This window comes from Bubalus kerabau, chromosome 2, assembly GCF_029407905.1.
Source record: "Bubalus kerabau isolate K-KA32 ecotype Philippines breed swamp buffalo chromosome 2, PCC_UOA_SB_1v2, whole genome shotgun sequence".
NCBI classification, from domain to species: domain Eukaryota; kingdom Metazoa; phylum Chordata; class Mammalia; order Artiodactyla; family Bovidae; genus Bubalus; species Bubalus kerabau.
The window spans coordinates 184,708,157-184,724,781 of NC_073625.1; the positions used below are offsets into that span (position 1 = coordinate 184,708,157).

The 16,625-nt window shown below is 39.6% G+C and overlaps 1 protein-coding gene and 1 pseudogene across 1 annotated transcript in view; one reads left to right on the forward strand and one right to left on the reverse strand.

Moving 5' to 3' along the window:
* Positions 1-16,625, forward strand: part of MRPL3 (mitochondrial ribosomal protein L3) — a 55,825-nt gene that overhangs the window by 14,974 nt on the left and 24,226 nt on the right. Inside the window, exons 5-6 of the mRNA XM_055569695.1 lie at positions 6,280-6,379; positions 7,962-8,022. Coding sequence (XP_055425670.1) covers positions 6,280-6,379; positions 7,962-8,022 — 161 coding nt within the window. The remainder of the gene's footprint in view (positions 1-6,279; positions 6,380-7,961; positions 8,023-16,625) is intronic.
* LOC129642916 (ATP synthase subunit d, mitochondrial-like) lies at positions 13,519-14,024 on the reverse strand (annotated as a pseudogene).

Consider the following 16,625-nt stretch of genomic DNA (forward strand, 5'->3'; position numbering starts at 1 on the left):
CACAACATCATCTTTTAGGATTTGAAATGGCTCAACTGGAATTCCATTACCTCCACTAGCTTTCTTTGTAGTGATGCTTCCTAAGGCCCACTTGACTTCACACTCCAGGATGTCTAGCTCTAGGTGAGTGATCACACCATCATGATTATCTGGGTCGTGAAGATCTTTTTTGTACAGTTTCTGTGTATTCTTGCCACCTCTTCTTAATATCTTCTGCTTCTGTCAGGGCCCTACCATTTCTGTCCTTTATTGAGTCCATCTTTGCATGAAATGTTCCCTTGGCATCTCTAATTTTCTTGAAGAGATCTCTACTGTTTCCTATTCTGTTGTTTTCCTCTATTTCTTTGCATTGATCGCTGAGGAAGGCTTTCTTATCTCTCCTTGCTATTCTTTGGAACTCAGCATTCAGATGCGTATATCTTTCCTTTTCTCCTTTGCTTTTGGCTTTCCTTCTTTCACAGCTATTTGTAAGGCCTCCTCAGACAGCCATTTTACTTTTTTTCAGTTCTTTTTCTTGGGGATGGTCTTGCTTCCTGTCTCCTGTACAATGTCATGAACCTCTGTCCATAATTCATCAGGCACTCTGCCTATCAGATCTAGTCCCTTAAATCTATTTCTCACTTCCACTGTATAATCATAAGGGATTTGATTTAGGTCATACCTGAATGGTCTAGTGCTTTTCCCCACTTTCTTCAATTTAAATCGGAATTTGGCAAGGGGTTTATGATCTGAGACACAATCAGCTCCCAGTCTTGTTTTTGCTGACTGTATATAGCTTCTCCATCTTTGGCTGCAAAGAATATAATCAATCTGATTTCGGTGTTGATCATCTGGTGATGTCCATGTATAGAGTCTTCTCTTGTGTTGTTGGAAGAGGGTGTTTGTTATGACCAGTGCATTTTCTTGGCAAAATTCTATTAGCCTTTGCCCTGCTTCATTCTGTATTTAAGGCCAAATTTGCCTGTTACTCCAGGTGTTTCTTGACTTCCTACTTTTGCATTCCAGTCCCATATAATGAAAAGGACATCTTTTTTGGGTGTTAGTTCTAAAAGGTCTTGTAGGTCTTCATAGAACCATTCAACTTCAGCTTCTTCAGCATTACTGGTTGGGGCATAGACTTGGATTACCATGATATTGAATGGTTTGCCTTGGAAACGAACAGAGATCATTCTGTCGTTTTTGAGATTGCATCCAAGTACTGCATTTCGCACTCTTTTGTTGACCATGATGGCTACTCCATTTCTCCTAAGGGATTCCTGCCCATAGTAGTGATGTAATGGTCATCTGAGTTAAATTCACCCATTCCCGTCCATTTCAATTCGCTAATTCCTAGAATGTCGACGTTCACTCTTGCCATCTCCTGTTTGACCACTTCCAATTTGCCTTAATTTATGGACCTGACATTCCAGGTTCCTGTGCAATATTGCTCTTTACAGCATCGGACATTGCTTCTATCACCAGTCACATCTACAACTGGGTGTTGTTTTTGCTTTGGCTCTGTCCCTTCATGCTTTCTGGAGTTCTCCAGTAGCATATTGGGCACCTACCAACCTGGGGAGTTCATCTTTCAGTGTCCTATATCTTTGCCTTTTCATACTGCTCATGGGGTTCTCAAGGCAAGAATTCTGAAGTGGTTTCCCATTCCCTTCTCCAGTGGACCACATTTTGTCAGAACTCTCCACCATTACCCATCATCTTGGGTGGCCCCACATGGCATGGCTTAGTTTCATTGAGTTAGACAAGGCTGTGGTCCATGTGGTCAGGTTGGCTAGTTTTCTCTGATTGTGGTTTCAGTCTGTCTACCCTCTGATGCCGTCTCTCAGCACCTGCTGTCTTACTGGGGTTTCTCTTCCCTTGGACGAGGGGTATCTCTTCACGGCTGCTCCAGCAGAGTGCCACCGTTGCACCTTACCTTGGACGTTGGGTATCTCCTCTCAGCTGCTCTGGCGCCACGCAGCGCGCCACCGCTCCTGGGGTAGTATGATTATCTTCAACGTATGCTTTCAGTCCATTAGCACAATAACCTTTCCATTTCTTTATGTCATCTTCAGTTTCTTTCATCAGTATCTTTTAGTTACTGGACATCTTTTAGTTGTCCAGTATAGATTTATTCCTAGGTTTTTAGGGTTTTTTTGAGTACAATTGCATATGGAATTTTTTTTCTTAATTTCTCTGTTCATTGTTAGTATGTAGAAAAACAACAGATTTCTGTCTGTTAATTTTGTTTGCTGCCACTTTTCTGAATTCATTTTATCTAAAAGTTTTTAAAATTTTTTCCATATATAGTATCATCTGCAAACAGTGATAGTTTTACTTGTTCCTTTCCTGTCTGGATTCCTTTTATTTCCCTTTCAAGGAGCTATATTTTTAAATGAAAACTTTGTGTTTGCTTTCATAGAATTGAGTATGATTAAAGATGAAAAGCAGGGTCCTTGGTGATGTTGAATATCAGTCTTAGGTTTCAGCATATGGGAAGTGAAACCATAGAGAGTGACAGGATTGAATGTATATTATCACTCTTGGAGGAAAGGACAGCTTCCGAGGGGCCTTTGAAGTAGAGAACAGTCTTCTGTGGACATCCAGAGCATGACTTCTCAGTATTTGTTACATGGTCTCACTGTGGGACTCCAGGGAGATTCTTGGGTGGGGGAGGTGGGTGGCATGTGGACTGATCCAAAACTAAAGTTCTGTGCCCTTGGGCCAGTGCCACCCAATTTCATGTCACCTAAGAGCAGCCTACTCAGTAAGTTATCAAGGGGAACAGTTCATATTTCCAACTGAAATTAGCAAGTACCTTAAGTTTGCTGGATATTCAAATATATGTTCTTCAGATAAGAGTGGCTTATCACTGGAGCTGGGACTGGGCATGTATTTAACAGAAAGTGGTACATAGTGGGAGGAGATTATGGACCAAGAGACTGGGGTAGGCAGGCACAGGTAAGCATATATGGAGTACTGTGGCTCATCAGGGCCCTGCAAGTGCTTTGTGTAGGATCAGAGGGGAAGCTGAGGGAGAGGGAACAGCAGGAAGATAAACACTGTTGATTATATTCTCAGGAGAGAGGCTCTTCACATCAGGAAATGTAAAGTGGTACAACTTTTTGGATAAGTCTTAACAGCAATCTATGTCAAGAGTGTTAATTTAAAAAGATACTAGGACATTATGTTAAGGAAATAAGTTGTCCATAAAATCTTCTGTTCAAGAATATTCACAATAGCACACACAAAACAGTAAGAGTGAAGGGAAGAGCAGACAGCAGGACCTACCAGGAGCTGGGGATGGAGCAGCCATTAAAGTGTCTGCTCTCTGGAAGCGTACATTTTGGTGCAGTTGGGTGTGAGTCAGAAGCTCTTGTACAGAAAATAAACAACTCAAAAAATATATATTATGACAGATGGAGGGAAGTGCTTTGAAGATTAATAAAGTGAGCTCAGGGCATTGCAAGAGACAGAAAATGGTGCTATCTATTTTAGGTAGAATAATTAGGAAAGGTAGGTTGATATTTGGGTGGGAACCTGAATAAAATGGGGGAGCATATCATACCAAAATCTGGCAGAGGCGTGAGGAGAGACATAAGTGAGGGAGGTTAAGAGGTACAGGCTTCCAGTTGCAAAATAAATGAGTCATGGGTATGAAATGTACAGTGTGGGGAAGACAGTCAGTAATTATGTAATATCTTTGTATGTGACAGATGGTAACTAGGCTTATCATATTGAATCTTATGTAATGTATAGGAATATTGCATCACTTTGTTTTATACCAGGAACTAACAGTGTTATAGGTCGATTATACTTTAACAAATTCATAGAAAAAGTTTTCAGATTTGCGGTTACCAGAGGCAGGTGATGGGGGGAAGGGGAATTGGATGAAGTCAGTCAAAAGGTACAAACTTTCAGTTATAAGGTAAATAAATACCAGGGTTAAAATGTACAATATGATAAATATAATTAACACTACTGTGCATTACATGTGAAAGCTAATCTTCTAAGAGTTTTCGTCAAAAGGAAAAAATTTGTTTTCCTTTAATTTTTTATCAACATGAGATGATGAATGTTCACTAAACTTATTGTGATAATCATTATGTCATGTATGTAAGTCAAATCATTATTCTGTACACCTTAAACTTACACAGTATGGTATGTCAGAAATAGAAACAAATGGGCCAAATTTTGATAATTATTGACTCAGAATGTCAGCATTCATGCATATGTTTGAAATTTCCCTTAACAAAAGCATACTCCTAAATTTAAATAAAGTAAATCTCCCGTCTACAGTGGATAGAAGTGGTACAAACTTAAAAAGAACGGACATGTTAAATTTGCATAACATATAGAATTCATATAGAATCCATAAGCCACTGGGGGAAAAGATTGAAACCCTGGAAAAGCATAGAAAAGGTTTCCTTCTTGACCTTTTTTAAAATAGTGAGGCAGACATTTTGCACAGCTGTAAATAGGATAGGCAGTTTAAGACTTTGAAGAGGAGAGGGGAAAACAAATCTGGCAGAATGGCCTTCTAGGCAGAGGGCCAGTAGGTGTGGAGGACCTGAGGTTGTTATTAGGTGAGTTCTTAGACTGGTAAGGAGCACATTGTCCCTGAGGCAGGGAAAGTTGGGAGAGTAGGTGGTGTTAGAACCTTGTAAACCATGGTGAGGACTTAGGACTTGATTCTACATAAGATGCACACCTTTGTGGAGATTAATGTAGCTTGAGTTTAGAATGATCATGCCAGCCCGTGAATGGAAAATAGACCAGGGAGTCAGTCAGGATTATGGAAGCTGGAGAACTAATAGGAGGCTACTGAAATAATCCAGACAGTATACAACTGGCTGGGATAGGGGTGAGAAGTGGCTGATGTGGCCTGTGTGTTTAAATAGAGGCTAGAGGAATGGCTGTTGGATGGACATGAGATGTGCAAAAGAGAGGAGTTGTAGGTGACCACAGGATTTTTGGTCTAAACATCAGTACAGAGCTGCTGTTGAGACTCAGAAGAAGAGGCAAGCAGACCTCATAGAGTATGAGTCATGCTGAGTTCAAATTTAAGACATGTTGAACTTGAGTTGTTCTATGATATCAAAGTGAAATGTTGACTTGGCAGTAGGGCAGAAGAATCTGTAGTTCAGAGTAGAATTTGGGATGGATATTGGAGAATTGGGTCATTAACTTGTGCAAAAACCAGAGGGTAGTAGCTAGAAGTCAAGTCAAGTCAAGGCCTTCCAAGAGAGAGTGACTGCCTGTGCCCATTTTTGCTCATGCACTTGCCTGGAAAATCCCATGGATGGAGGAGCCTGGTTGGCTGCAGTCCTTGGGGTCGCTAAGAGTTGGGCACGACTGAGCGACTTCACTTTCACTTTTCACTTTCATGCACTGGAGAAGGAAATGGCAACCCACTCCAGTGTTCTTGCCTGGAGAATCCCAGGGATGGAGCCTGGTGGGCTGCCGTCTACAGGGTTACACAGAGTCGGACACGATTGACGTAACTTAGCAGCAGCACCAGTGTGTTTGGTGATTTTAACCAGTATGTTTCACAGGGGCTAGAATCCCCTGGTGAAAGTGGATTTGAAAAAGGGAGGAGTATTTATGGCTGAAGAAAAGTTTTTGTTTTAATATGAGTTATTGTGATTCTTTGTGTGCTGATAGGAAAGTTCCAGTGGAAAGGGGGAAATTATTGATTCAGAAGGTGGTGCGGACGATTTCAGGAGTAAAGCCACTGAACTGGTGAGAGGGCTTAAGAATTAGTACACAGTGGAGGATTTGGCTTTAATGAGAGCATCGACAGTTCATCTGTCATTGTGGTTCCCAGCCCCAGATTCACATCAGAAACATATGGAATGCTGAAAACACACTGCTGCCTGGCTGCCCCCTAGACCAGTGAAGTTACAGGCTCCAAGCTGAGGCCCTGGCACTGGTGTTCTCTGAGAGCTCCCTCTTTGCCTCTTGGCACTTGGAGAGGGATGGGAGAATGACAGTGTGTAGGGCTGGTGCAGGCAGTTTGATCAGCTTGGTGAAAAAAGCTTGGGGAAGGTCTCTCCGTTTTATTTTTTCAGTAAAGTGAGAAGCAACATTATCAGCTCAAAGCGGGGAAGAGAAGGGAAGAATGTAATGGATGAAACTCTCACCTCCCTTAAATAAGGGGAATGGGGTATTCTTTGTTCATTAGGAAAGCAGAGTGCACTCTGATTTGTTTTCTGGGCTGTTAGTAACTTAATTTAGTTTTCTATGCATTAAATTCCACATCTTTATTTAATGTGTTGTTTTTATGTGCTGCTTTTCCTCTAGAAATCTGCATCTATATTGGAATTTTACCAAGAACTTGGATTGCCACCAAAGCAGAAAATTAAAATGTTTAACATAACAGATAATGCTGTTATTAAGCCAGGTAATCTGAGATCGGGGAGAGGAGGGAGGTAAAAATACCCAAATATGTGATTTGTTTAATGTCAGCCCTTTCAATAAAGCTGATTTCACAATACAAAGTCCCAAACATTTATTTTTAAGTATAAAACCATGTCTGATTTAATCACTAGGGACAAACAGGTCTTTTTCTTTTTTAAGTGGAAGGAACTGTAGAGAACTCTTTGTTTTCCATGAAAGAAGGAGGAACGCTTTTGTTTTTAATGTACAGAGTGTTTCACATTTGGAAAAGCCTCTCCAAATAAGTAAGTGAACTTTTAAAATGTGAAGTTCGCTGTTTGTAGGCTGGTATTTTATTAAGTGAGGAATAGACTCTCACTGCGATAGAATAAGAAAATATAGCCAGAAACAGAAAAGTGACTGACCATGGCACCTCGATGTAAAGATTCTTACTTAAAAATTCCAAAGTATTTTACCTATTCCATGGAATATCAAAAAGTCAAATTTGGCAATATGATTATATTGGTTCACATAGTTAATGGCATTTTGATGTCTTTGAACTTTAGAAAAACTTCCTAATGTCTTGAACTTGAGTTCTTGAGAAGTGGACTGTAGAAGGATGTTTTAAGATTTGATATTCTAATACCTGAACTGAATTTCTTGATGTAGAATACAATTGCAGTAGGCCTTGTTAATTGGGGTGATAGAGTCAACCTTGATAAAAGCTAGAATTGAAGGTATTTTTTTTAAGAGCAAATTTTTCATCTTTGAGGTAAAGTAAATGGAGTTAACTAGTATAAACATGAAGTCTGTGTTAACTTCTGCTATAGCTCAAACTGTATGATACTGGGGGTTTTTTTTTGCATGAAAAATGGCCAAATATCAATTCAGGTGATTCAGCCGTAGAAATTTGATCATTTTCAATCTATTTTTTCTTAATTCAAGGTTTTTCTCTGCCCATATAAATCCACGTTGGGTTCTACTTAAAGGACCCTATCTTCTGAAACCCTGCAGCACTTTACTCCTTGTTTTAAAACAAATACAAATTAGCTTTTGATTATATTGTCTACTACATTGGTTCCAGTTTTGTTTTGTTTGTTTTTTTTTGAAATCTTATTGAGTGATGTTAATGTTGGTTCCTATTTTTGGATAACTTATCTCCAATAGGAAAAAAAGAAAAGCTATGATATCCTACGATTTTTGAGTCATTCTCTTACTTTTATTTTTCTTATTAGAAATGGGAACTATATCTTAATATATTGTTATTCACAAGAAAAAAAGAATCTCATGTATTTACCAGCAGAAACAGTATTGTCACAGGAGTTGCCTGTTTCACCTAGTATCTGTGAAGGTACAAGCAAGTCAGTGGCTGTGGGCTGCTGACCACTCTAGCACCATGTGCCCCATACTTCAGCCCCCGTACTGTCCATTAAAATGCATTTATTGAGCTATTTTATTGTTGATGTTTCTAATCATTAAAATGGCAGAAGAGACTATCCTGACATGTTGAAATCTGGTAGCTAGAAAACTTCCTATCTAGTTTGTTTAATGAAATTGTTTCTGACCTAACAAATTTCATATTGATTTTTTGTTTTATTTTCATAAAGGCACTCCTCTTTATGCTGCTCACTTTCGCCCAGGACAATATGTGGATGTCACAGCCAAAACGTAGGTCCACATAACAGGTTTTTTCCTTTTGTTTTCCTTGTATATTAAAAAACAGCAGAGTGAGTGAAAGAAGTGCAGTCTTTCAAAGTCAGTGAATAAAAGATAAGTAATCATTATTCTCATTCATTATTCTAATCTTTAATGTAACTGATGGTACCAGTTTTTAAATTGCACTGAATTAGTTGTGCATGAAGAGTTTACATTTTAAATTGAGATGTGTGCTTCTTGAGATGGGACTAAGAGAAAGGTTACGTTACTCAAGTTCCTTGTGGGGTGGGCCCACATCTATTTGAAGACAAAAGGCTGTGTATATTCTATCGGTAAAAGATACAGGAAGCAGTTAAATTACAGATATCTTGTACTGTAGAGCATTTTTGGAACTGTGTTAAAATCCTATCAGAAACTGGAAGAAGAAAACACAATCACACCTTAGGCCTCTTCAGTAGCATGACATCATCTCTTGGCACTAGAAGGGACAAAATATTTTGTCATATGTAAAGAAGAGTTCAGATTTGGTAGAAATGAACACTTAATTGTCACTAACAGAAATGCTGACTTTGAATCATACTTTAAGTTCAGCACTGACTAGATAATCTGCAGGAAACTTTAGAACTTGTAGAAGTAGTTTTTTAAAACTCAGTTGTGACAACCTAGAGGAATGGAATGGGAAGGGCAGGGGAGGCTCAAGTGGAAGTGAGTATATGTATACTTCGGCTAATTCAGATTGTGTGGCAGAAACCGACACAACATTGTAAAGCAGTTATCCTCCAGTTAAACATTTTTAAAAATCAGTTGATGTTATCTCACTATGGAATAAAGTCACCAAGCCCTTTTCAGTATCATTTCTTATAATCCATATGATCTAGGCTAAGCTTAACTCCAGATATCAGCTCCTGTCCATTCTTTTGTTTGGCTTGGCTTGTTTGATCTTAAGTTCCCCTATAGGGATTGAACCCCCAATCCATGGTAGTGAAAGCACCTAGTCCTAACCACTGGACTGCCAGGGAATTCCCAAGTTCTTGTTCACTCTTATTTCTTGTTCTGTTAACATTGAGGACAGTTTCACTGCTTTATGTGTCTCAGTTTTCCTTTTGCCATTTGACAAGGTATGCAGCCTATGTTCCAGGAATATTCTGACTGAGAACTGTTTGAAAATGAAAATAGCCTAGAGGTGCTCTGGGATAACCTTAGATCACAGTGACTGAGCCAGAGCTGCTGCTTGTATCCACGGAAACCAGATAAATCTAGTGTCAGTTTCCTAAATGCAGTCAGATACTTCTTAGCTTCCTCATTATTATTGCCTACTTTCTAATATGGGCCATGGCACACAGGTCCTAGGGACCTTAGGTTTTGATTAGCTATTTAGAAATGGAGGGGGTTTGGCCTGGAGAGGAGAGTAAGGCTTTAAAGAGACTGTGAACCGTCCTCTTCTCCCTTCTTCCTGATTTCTGTGAACTCATTCCTACTTGCTGGGGCCTCTGAAATTACTGGTCTCATGGTAACATTTGTCCTGCGTGCCCTTGTGAAGAAGTCAAAATATTGGAGCTATAAAGCTTTGGTTTGGGTAGATAGAGAGACATGTGTTATGAATCAGATGGTTTTACTTTTTAAATTCCTAAATTATTACATATAATAAAATACTTCATGGTAATTTGTTAACTTACAGTTAATAATGTGTGCTTTCCACTACATATTTTGTAGGGTAAATGAGATATTCAAGAAGCCCCACCAGATCAGTTTCCTTTGTTAACAGATGCCTTGTGGCAATGTTTGTGACTAGCTTGGATTGGAGCCTAGCCTTTTTAGTGTCTGTGTTCAGCAGATGCTTTTATTTCATATGCTGTTGTTGGGTTTCTTTGACTTCTTTTTTTTTTTTTAATTTTTTAATTGAAGGAAAATTGCTTTACCATGTTGTGTTGGTTTCTGCCATATAGCAATGCAAATCAGCCAAAGTTATACATATATTACTTCCCTCTTGAACCTCCCTCCCTGCCCCCCATTCCTTAACTTCTTAGAAGCTGTTTTTAAAACTTCAGCCTTCTTGTGAGAGTGTGTTGGTTTTGTGTTTTAAGAGCATATATCTAGAAGACAAGAGTGTGTATAGCCATATGCATTTCAGCCTCAGGACTAAACAGCTGATGAGAACTGAGAGAGGAAATAGCCTTAGGCTCTAGAGTAGTTGACACACACCTGTGAAGGGGGACCTGCATTTGTTGTGTGGCTGCTGTACCACCTTCTGTTTGACTGTATAATGTGTGCACAGTACTCTAGTGTATGTACCTTATGGGGGTATTGCTATGCTAAGTCACTTCAGTCATTTCCGACTCTGTGTGACCCCATAGACGGCAGCCCACCAGGCTCCCCCGTCCCTGGGATTCTCCAGACAAGAACACTGGAGTGGGCTGCCATTCCCTTCTCCAACGCATGAAAGTGAAAAGTGAAAGTGAAGTCGCTCAGTCGTGTCCGACTCTTAGCGACCCCATGGATTGCAGCCTAACAGGCTCCTCCATCCGTGGGATTTTCCAAGCAAGAGTACTGGAGTGGGGTGCCATTGCCTTCTCCGTTTGGGGTATTACCTGAGATCAAAATGAAACAGACTGATCTTTTGCTAAATGCTGCTGATAACTGTAGTTTTCATAGCTGGCATGTTATTATGGCCTCAGGGTGCTTGTAAGTGCTTTCAAATTTACAGAACTTTGTCCTCCTCATATGGAGACATTTTGGATCTCTCCTGGGCAGGCTTGCATCTAAGCTACACACAGTCCTGGTGGCAGCTGTCACTGCCATTGACTTTCCCCATATGTATGTGTACCTGTGTACAATGCACGCAAACATGAATCTGCTTGCTTTTCTTTCTCCTCTTTAAATTCTTATATCTCCTTTCCATGATGCTTCTCACTTTTTGAACAGTTCCCCCAGCTTGGAGTTTTAGTCCTTTACATCCAGTGAGAATGTTTTTTCTTTCTTGACTATAAATGGAACCATTATCTTTTAGACATAGGCTCCAAGTTGTGGCAGTCAACTTTGTCCTCCTTTTTTATACTTTGTCCTCCTTTTGCAGCCCTTGTTTTAAAATTTTGAAACTTCTGGGTTCCATCATCTTGATTATTAATGATGTTATAAATGTACACACTGGAGAAAAAATGTTGCACTGACATAGTTAAGTCAGATGAGGGACAAGGATTCATAGCCTGGAGCATCAGTTCCCACACTTGAGTGGGCTTCAGCATCTCCAAGAAGGCTTGTTAAACAATCTTTTATCTACTATCAATCTTCAGATTCATTAAATCTGGGAAGTACTTGAGAATTTGCATTTCCAACAAGTTCCCAGGTTGTGTGGATGCTGCTAGTCCAGGGACAACACTGAGAACCACTGGACTGAAGAACAGTCAGGAGCTCATCAGTGAACTTGCTTTTTGTGCTCCTTTACCCAGCACAGAGGCCCAGTGCCTGCCTTTTCTCAGCTCTTCTCAAATTAGTCCCGAGGAATCTGTATGCAGGTCAAGAAGCAAGTTAGAACCAGACATGGAACAATAGACTGGTTCCAAGTTGGGAAAGGAGTATGTCAAGGCTGAATATTGTCACCCTGCTTATTTAACTTATATGCAGAGGACATCATGTGAAATGCTGAGCTGGATGAAGCACAAGCTGGAATCAAGATTGCCAGGAGAAGTATCAATAACCTCAGATATGCAGATGACACCACCTCATGGCAGAAAGTGAAGAAGAACTAAAGAACCTCTTGATAAAAGTGAAAGAGGAGAGTGAAAAAGTTGGCTTAAAACTCAGCATTCAAAAAAAGAAGATCATGGCATCTGGTCCCATCACTCCATAGTGATTAGATGGGGAAACAATGGAAACAGTGGCTGACTTTATTTTTGGGAGCTCCAAAATCACTGCAGATGGTGACTGCAGCCATGAAATTAAAAGACGCTTGCTCATTGGAAGAAAAGCTATGACCAACCTAGACAACATATTAAAAAGCAGAGACATTACTTTGCCGACAAAGATCCATATAGTCAAAGCTGTGGTTTTTCCACATTGTGTCAGTGTGAGAGTTGGACCATAAAGAAAGCTAAGCACCAAAGAATTGATGCTTTCGAACTGTGGTGTTGGAAAAGATTCTTGAGAGTCACTTGGACTGCAAGGAGATCCAACCAGTCTGTCCTAAAGGAAATCAGTCCTGAGTATTCATTGGAAGGACTGATGCTGAAGCTGAAGTTCCAATATTTTGGCCACCTGATGTGAAGAACTGACCCATTGGGAAGACCCTGATGCTGGGAAAGATTGAAGGCAGGAGAAGGGGATGACAGAGGATGGGATGGTTGGATGGCATCACTGACTCTATGGACATGTGTTTGAGCAAGCTCCAGGGGATGGTGATGGACAGGGAGGCCTGGTGTGCTACAGTCCATGGGGTCGGACACGACTGAGCAACTGAACTGAACTGAACTCAAATGATAACATATGGACGTCTGTTTTAAAGTATTCAAGTCTAGTCAATCTGATTTCAAATAACATTGCAGTAAAAGTAAGCCTGTGTATTACTCACGTTTTAGTTAGCATGAAACTGAAAACTGGTCTCCTTAGTAACCGGCCTCATCATCTCCTTTCCATTAGAGATTAATTTGAGACTTGTTTCTAATTGAAATTTATTTTTCTCATGTTGTAATAATTATATTTAATTGTTAAGTCTACACTTATATTTTGAGTATTTCAAATTTTTTACCATATACTTTCAGTTTTAATTACTGGATTAAATATACGTTAGAAATAACTTAAGAAAAATTTTAAATGGAAAAATAGTAATTTAAGAAAATATGGTGTTAATAGAATCTATCTACTTGAAGAACGAAATTATCCACAGACATTTTCTTTTAAGTGACCAGTAACCAACACTAGCAACCCCCTTTTTTTTTACATTTTTAAAACATTTATTTATTTTTAATTGGAGGATAATTGCTTTACAATATTGTGTTGGTTTCTGCCATTCATCAACGTGAATCAGCCATAGGTATACATATGTCCCTTCCCTCTTGAACCTCTGTCCCACCCCTCTAGGTTGTCACAAAGCCCCGGCTCGAGCTCTGCGTCATGCAGCAAATTCCCACTGGCTATCTGTTTTATGTATGGTAAATGTATGTGTTTTCATGCTACTCTCTCCATTTGTCCCACCCTCTCCTTCGCCCACGGTGTCCCCAAGTCTGTTCCCTATGTCTGGATCTCCATTGCTGCTCTGCAGATAGGTTCATCAGGACCATCTTTGTACATTCCATATATATGCATTAATATACGATATTTTTCTCTTTCTGACTTACTTCATTCTGCATAATAGGCTCTAGGTTCATCTGCCTCATTAGAACTGACTCAGATGTGTTCCTTTTTATGGCTGGGAGCCTCTTCTTGAAGACTTCCTTAAATTGTCTTTTCACTATAATTATCTTTAATGTCCAGAGTTTATAATTCAGGGTCCAGAGCCTTCTCCCAGACTGAAGTTTATAAATTCTCTGTTGGCTTGTGAGGCTAGTAGGAGTACTTTTTTCTTGTCTGATATTGTTTCTGGGAAAACTTCATACAAGTCCTCAGTGGTTATCTGATCAAGTGTTATTAAGTTCCTCATCTTCTCCAGCTCTTTCTCATATTCCTGAATTCTGGTCTTTGAGAGAGACAGAAACTCAGCACAGCTTTTCACATCTTCTTTTTCTTCAGTGTCTACCTGGGCAGTGTATTTATCCTCTGGCATAGGAAACTTCGGGGCATTAACTCCTTCTCAAAGTCATCTTTCAAGCCAGCCTTTGCCATATTGGCCTTGCAAGCCCAGTCAATGGCAGGTGGTTTCTCAGGCAGGTTAGCCAACATGGAGGTGAGGGTCTCATTCCAGAATTTCACAGAATTAGCAGTGGCCTTTGGGAGATAATCTCCCTGAAAGCTACCCAGTCAATGGCTTTTAGAGCAAGTTCCCATCCAACCACCTTGAGGACCTTTATTGACCCGGGGCCCATAGTCCACAACAGGCTTCCTGCATTTATAAAATGTTCCTCTTTTAATGATTACTTTGGAAAATTTGCTTACATCGAAAAAAATATATATTTACCTGTGCTGTATTTTTAAATCAGAAATAGTTTTTTATCTAAAGAGTCTGGGAATACAAATTCTATTTAGATTATGTGGGAAAGATCCTTAACATCTAATATATAAAACTTTTCTATCAGAATAATTTTTCAGTTTTCATTATTCTATGAATAGACAATAAGTCTCAGTCTTTGAAATGTATCAGTTTTATGTAATTTATTCTAATTAAAGTCTAGCATGTATAATGATGCAATCCCCACACCACAACTACCGCTAGGTAGTGGTACTCCCTAGTGTACTAGGACCCTTTTAAAGGCTATATCCTTGTTCTGTAACGGCAATTATATTCCACTGTAGTTTCTAACAGATGATGGATTTGGAGGTTCAACGTTTTTCCCTTTCTTTCTCTCTCAGTTTTGAGGAGGAAACATCTCTAGATAATGTAGAAAGAGTCACTAATATAAAGTATGACTGTTGGTTCTACCCTTAACATGCGGTGTTTAGTCCATTGTTTTCTGTTGAATTCTAGTAGTGCTTATTTTAACTTTTGAGTTTTTCTTTTTTTATTTTAAAGGAGAACTCTGGAAAGAATGAAAGTAAGATAAACAAAAAGAAAACTGTAAATACACATTCTGCATTGTTTAGGAGATAAATGTTAGGTCTCTCTTAAAGAACTTGGAAGACACTGGCGATGGTGATGAGCCCATCTTGGTGGGCATGGGACACTTTCCTGCCAGGTGTCTTACTGAACTTTGAATTCATGACAGTGGCATCCCTGAAGTAATTTCTCAAATCTCAGATTGAAATCAGAAAACATTTCATTCAGTTACTTAAAAGATTTTTTTCTTTCTGTACATAAGATCATCTAAAAAATCTGTCTATGAGTCTGGGCTAATGAAAACAACCCATATATTTTCAGGCATAATCGTATTACTTAAATAGCAATTTCTGTCATAATCTTATTATTTTTGAAGTTATCAGTGGTCATTTAAATTCTCATTACCCTTTGGCTCAAAATAGGAAAAATATGTATGTATGCTCAGTCATGTTTGACTCTTTGTGAGCCAGTGGACTGTAGCCCACCAAGCTACTCTGTCCATGGGATTTCCCAGGCAAGAATACTGGAATGGGTTGCCATTTCCTTCTCCAGGGGATCTTCCTGACCCAAGGATCGAACCCACATCTCTTGTGTCTCCTGTATTGGCAGGCAGATTCTTTACCACTGAGCCACTGGGAAGCCCAAAGAGAAGCAGCTGCCAGGAGAGACAGACAGGGTTCTTACTTTGATAATGCCACTGGTAGTAAAAATGAAAGGAGTAGGGAAGAGTTAATTTGGGTTCTTTCATTAAAACATGGAAGTATGTACAGAAATGTTGTCCATCAGAGCCTTCAGGTGATTAAAAAGCTAGGTAGGTTCTTAACAAAGCAGAGACTCTTTTGAGCTGTGTGCTCACTCCTGCATACTGTTCAAAGAAGGGTGCTTCCACACAGTCAGAAGCTTGAGGGAAAACAAGATACATGCTGCCTTCAGGGAATAACTGTTCTCCAGCCCTGCACATTTTAATAAGTTACTTTATTTACTGGTTATTCAAAGCAGTAAAATATTAAGCATACTAGTGAAAAATTTTCTAAATGAGTAAGCTATAGAGGGAAATAGTCTCTGTGAAAAAACAACATGTTTTCAGTCAGTCAAAGTGAGGTAGTCTAGGGAGTGTGGTCAAAGCATGACTCTGCTTCTCCACAGCTCTGTGACCTAGACAGCTTTCTTAACCTCTCTGTCACCTCATCTTTGCTGTTGTTCAGTTGCTTAGTTATGTCCGACTCTTTGCCACCCCACGGACTGTAGCACACCAGGCTTCCCTGTCCTTCATGGTCTCCTGGAGTTTGCTCAAACTCATGTCCATTGAATCATTGATGCCATCCATCCATCTCATCCTCTGTCTCCCCCTTCTCCTGCCTTCAATCTTTCCCAGCATCAGGGTCCTTTCCAATGAGTTGGCTCTTCGCATCAGGTGGCCAAATTATTGGAGCTTCAGCATCAGTCTTTCCAATGAATATTCAGGGTTGATTTCCTTTAGGATTGACTGGTTTGATCTCCTTGCTGTCCACAGGACTCTCAAGAGTCTTCTCTAACATCACAGTTAGAAAGCATCAATTCTTCAGCACTCAGACTTCTTTATGGTCCAACTCTCACATCCATACATGACTACTGGAAAAACCATAGCTTTGACTATATGGACCTTTATTGGCAAAGTGATAACTCTCCTGTTTTCATATGTTGTCTAGATTGGTCATAGCTTTCCTTCCAAGCAGCAAGTGTCTTTTAATTTCATGACTGCAGTCACCGTTCGTAGTGATTTTGAAGCCCAAGAAAATAAAGTCTCTCACTGTTTCCATTTTCCCCATTGTATTTGCCATGAAGTGATGGGATTGGATGCCATGATCTTTGTTTTTTGAATGTTGAGTTTTAAGCCAGCTTTTTTACTCACCTCTTTGACTTTCATCAAGAGCCTCATCTTTTTTTCTTTTTT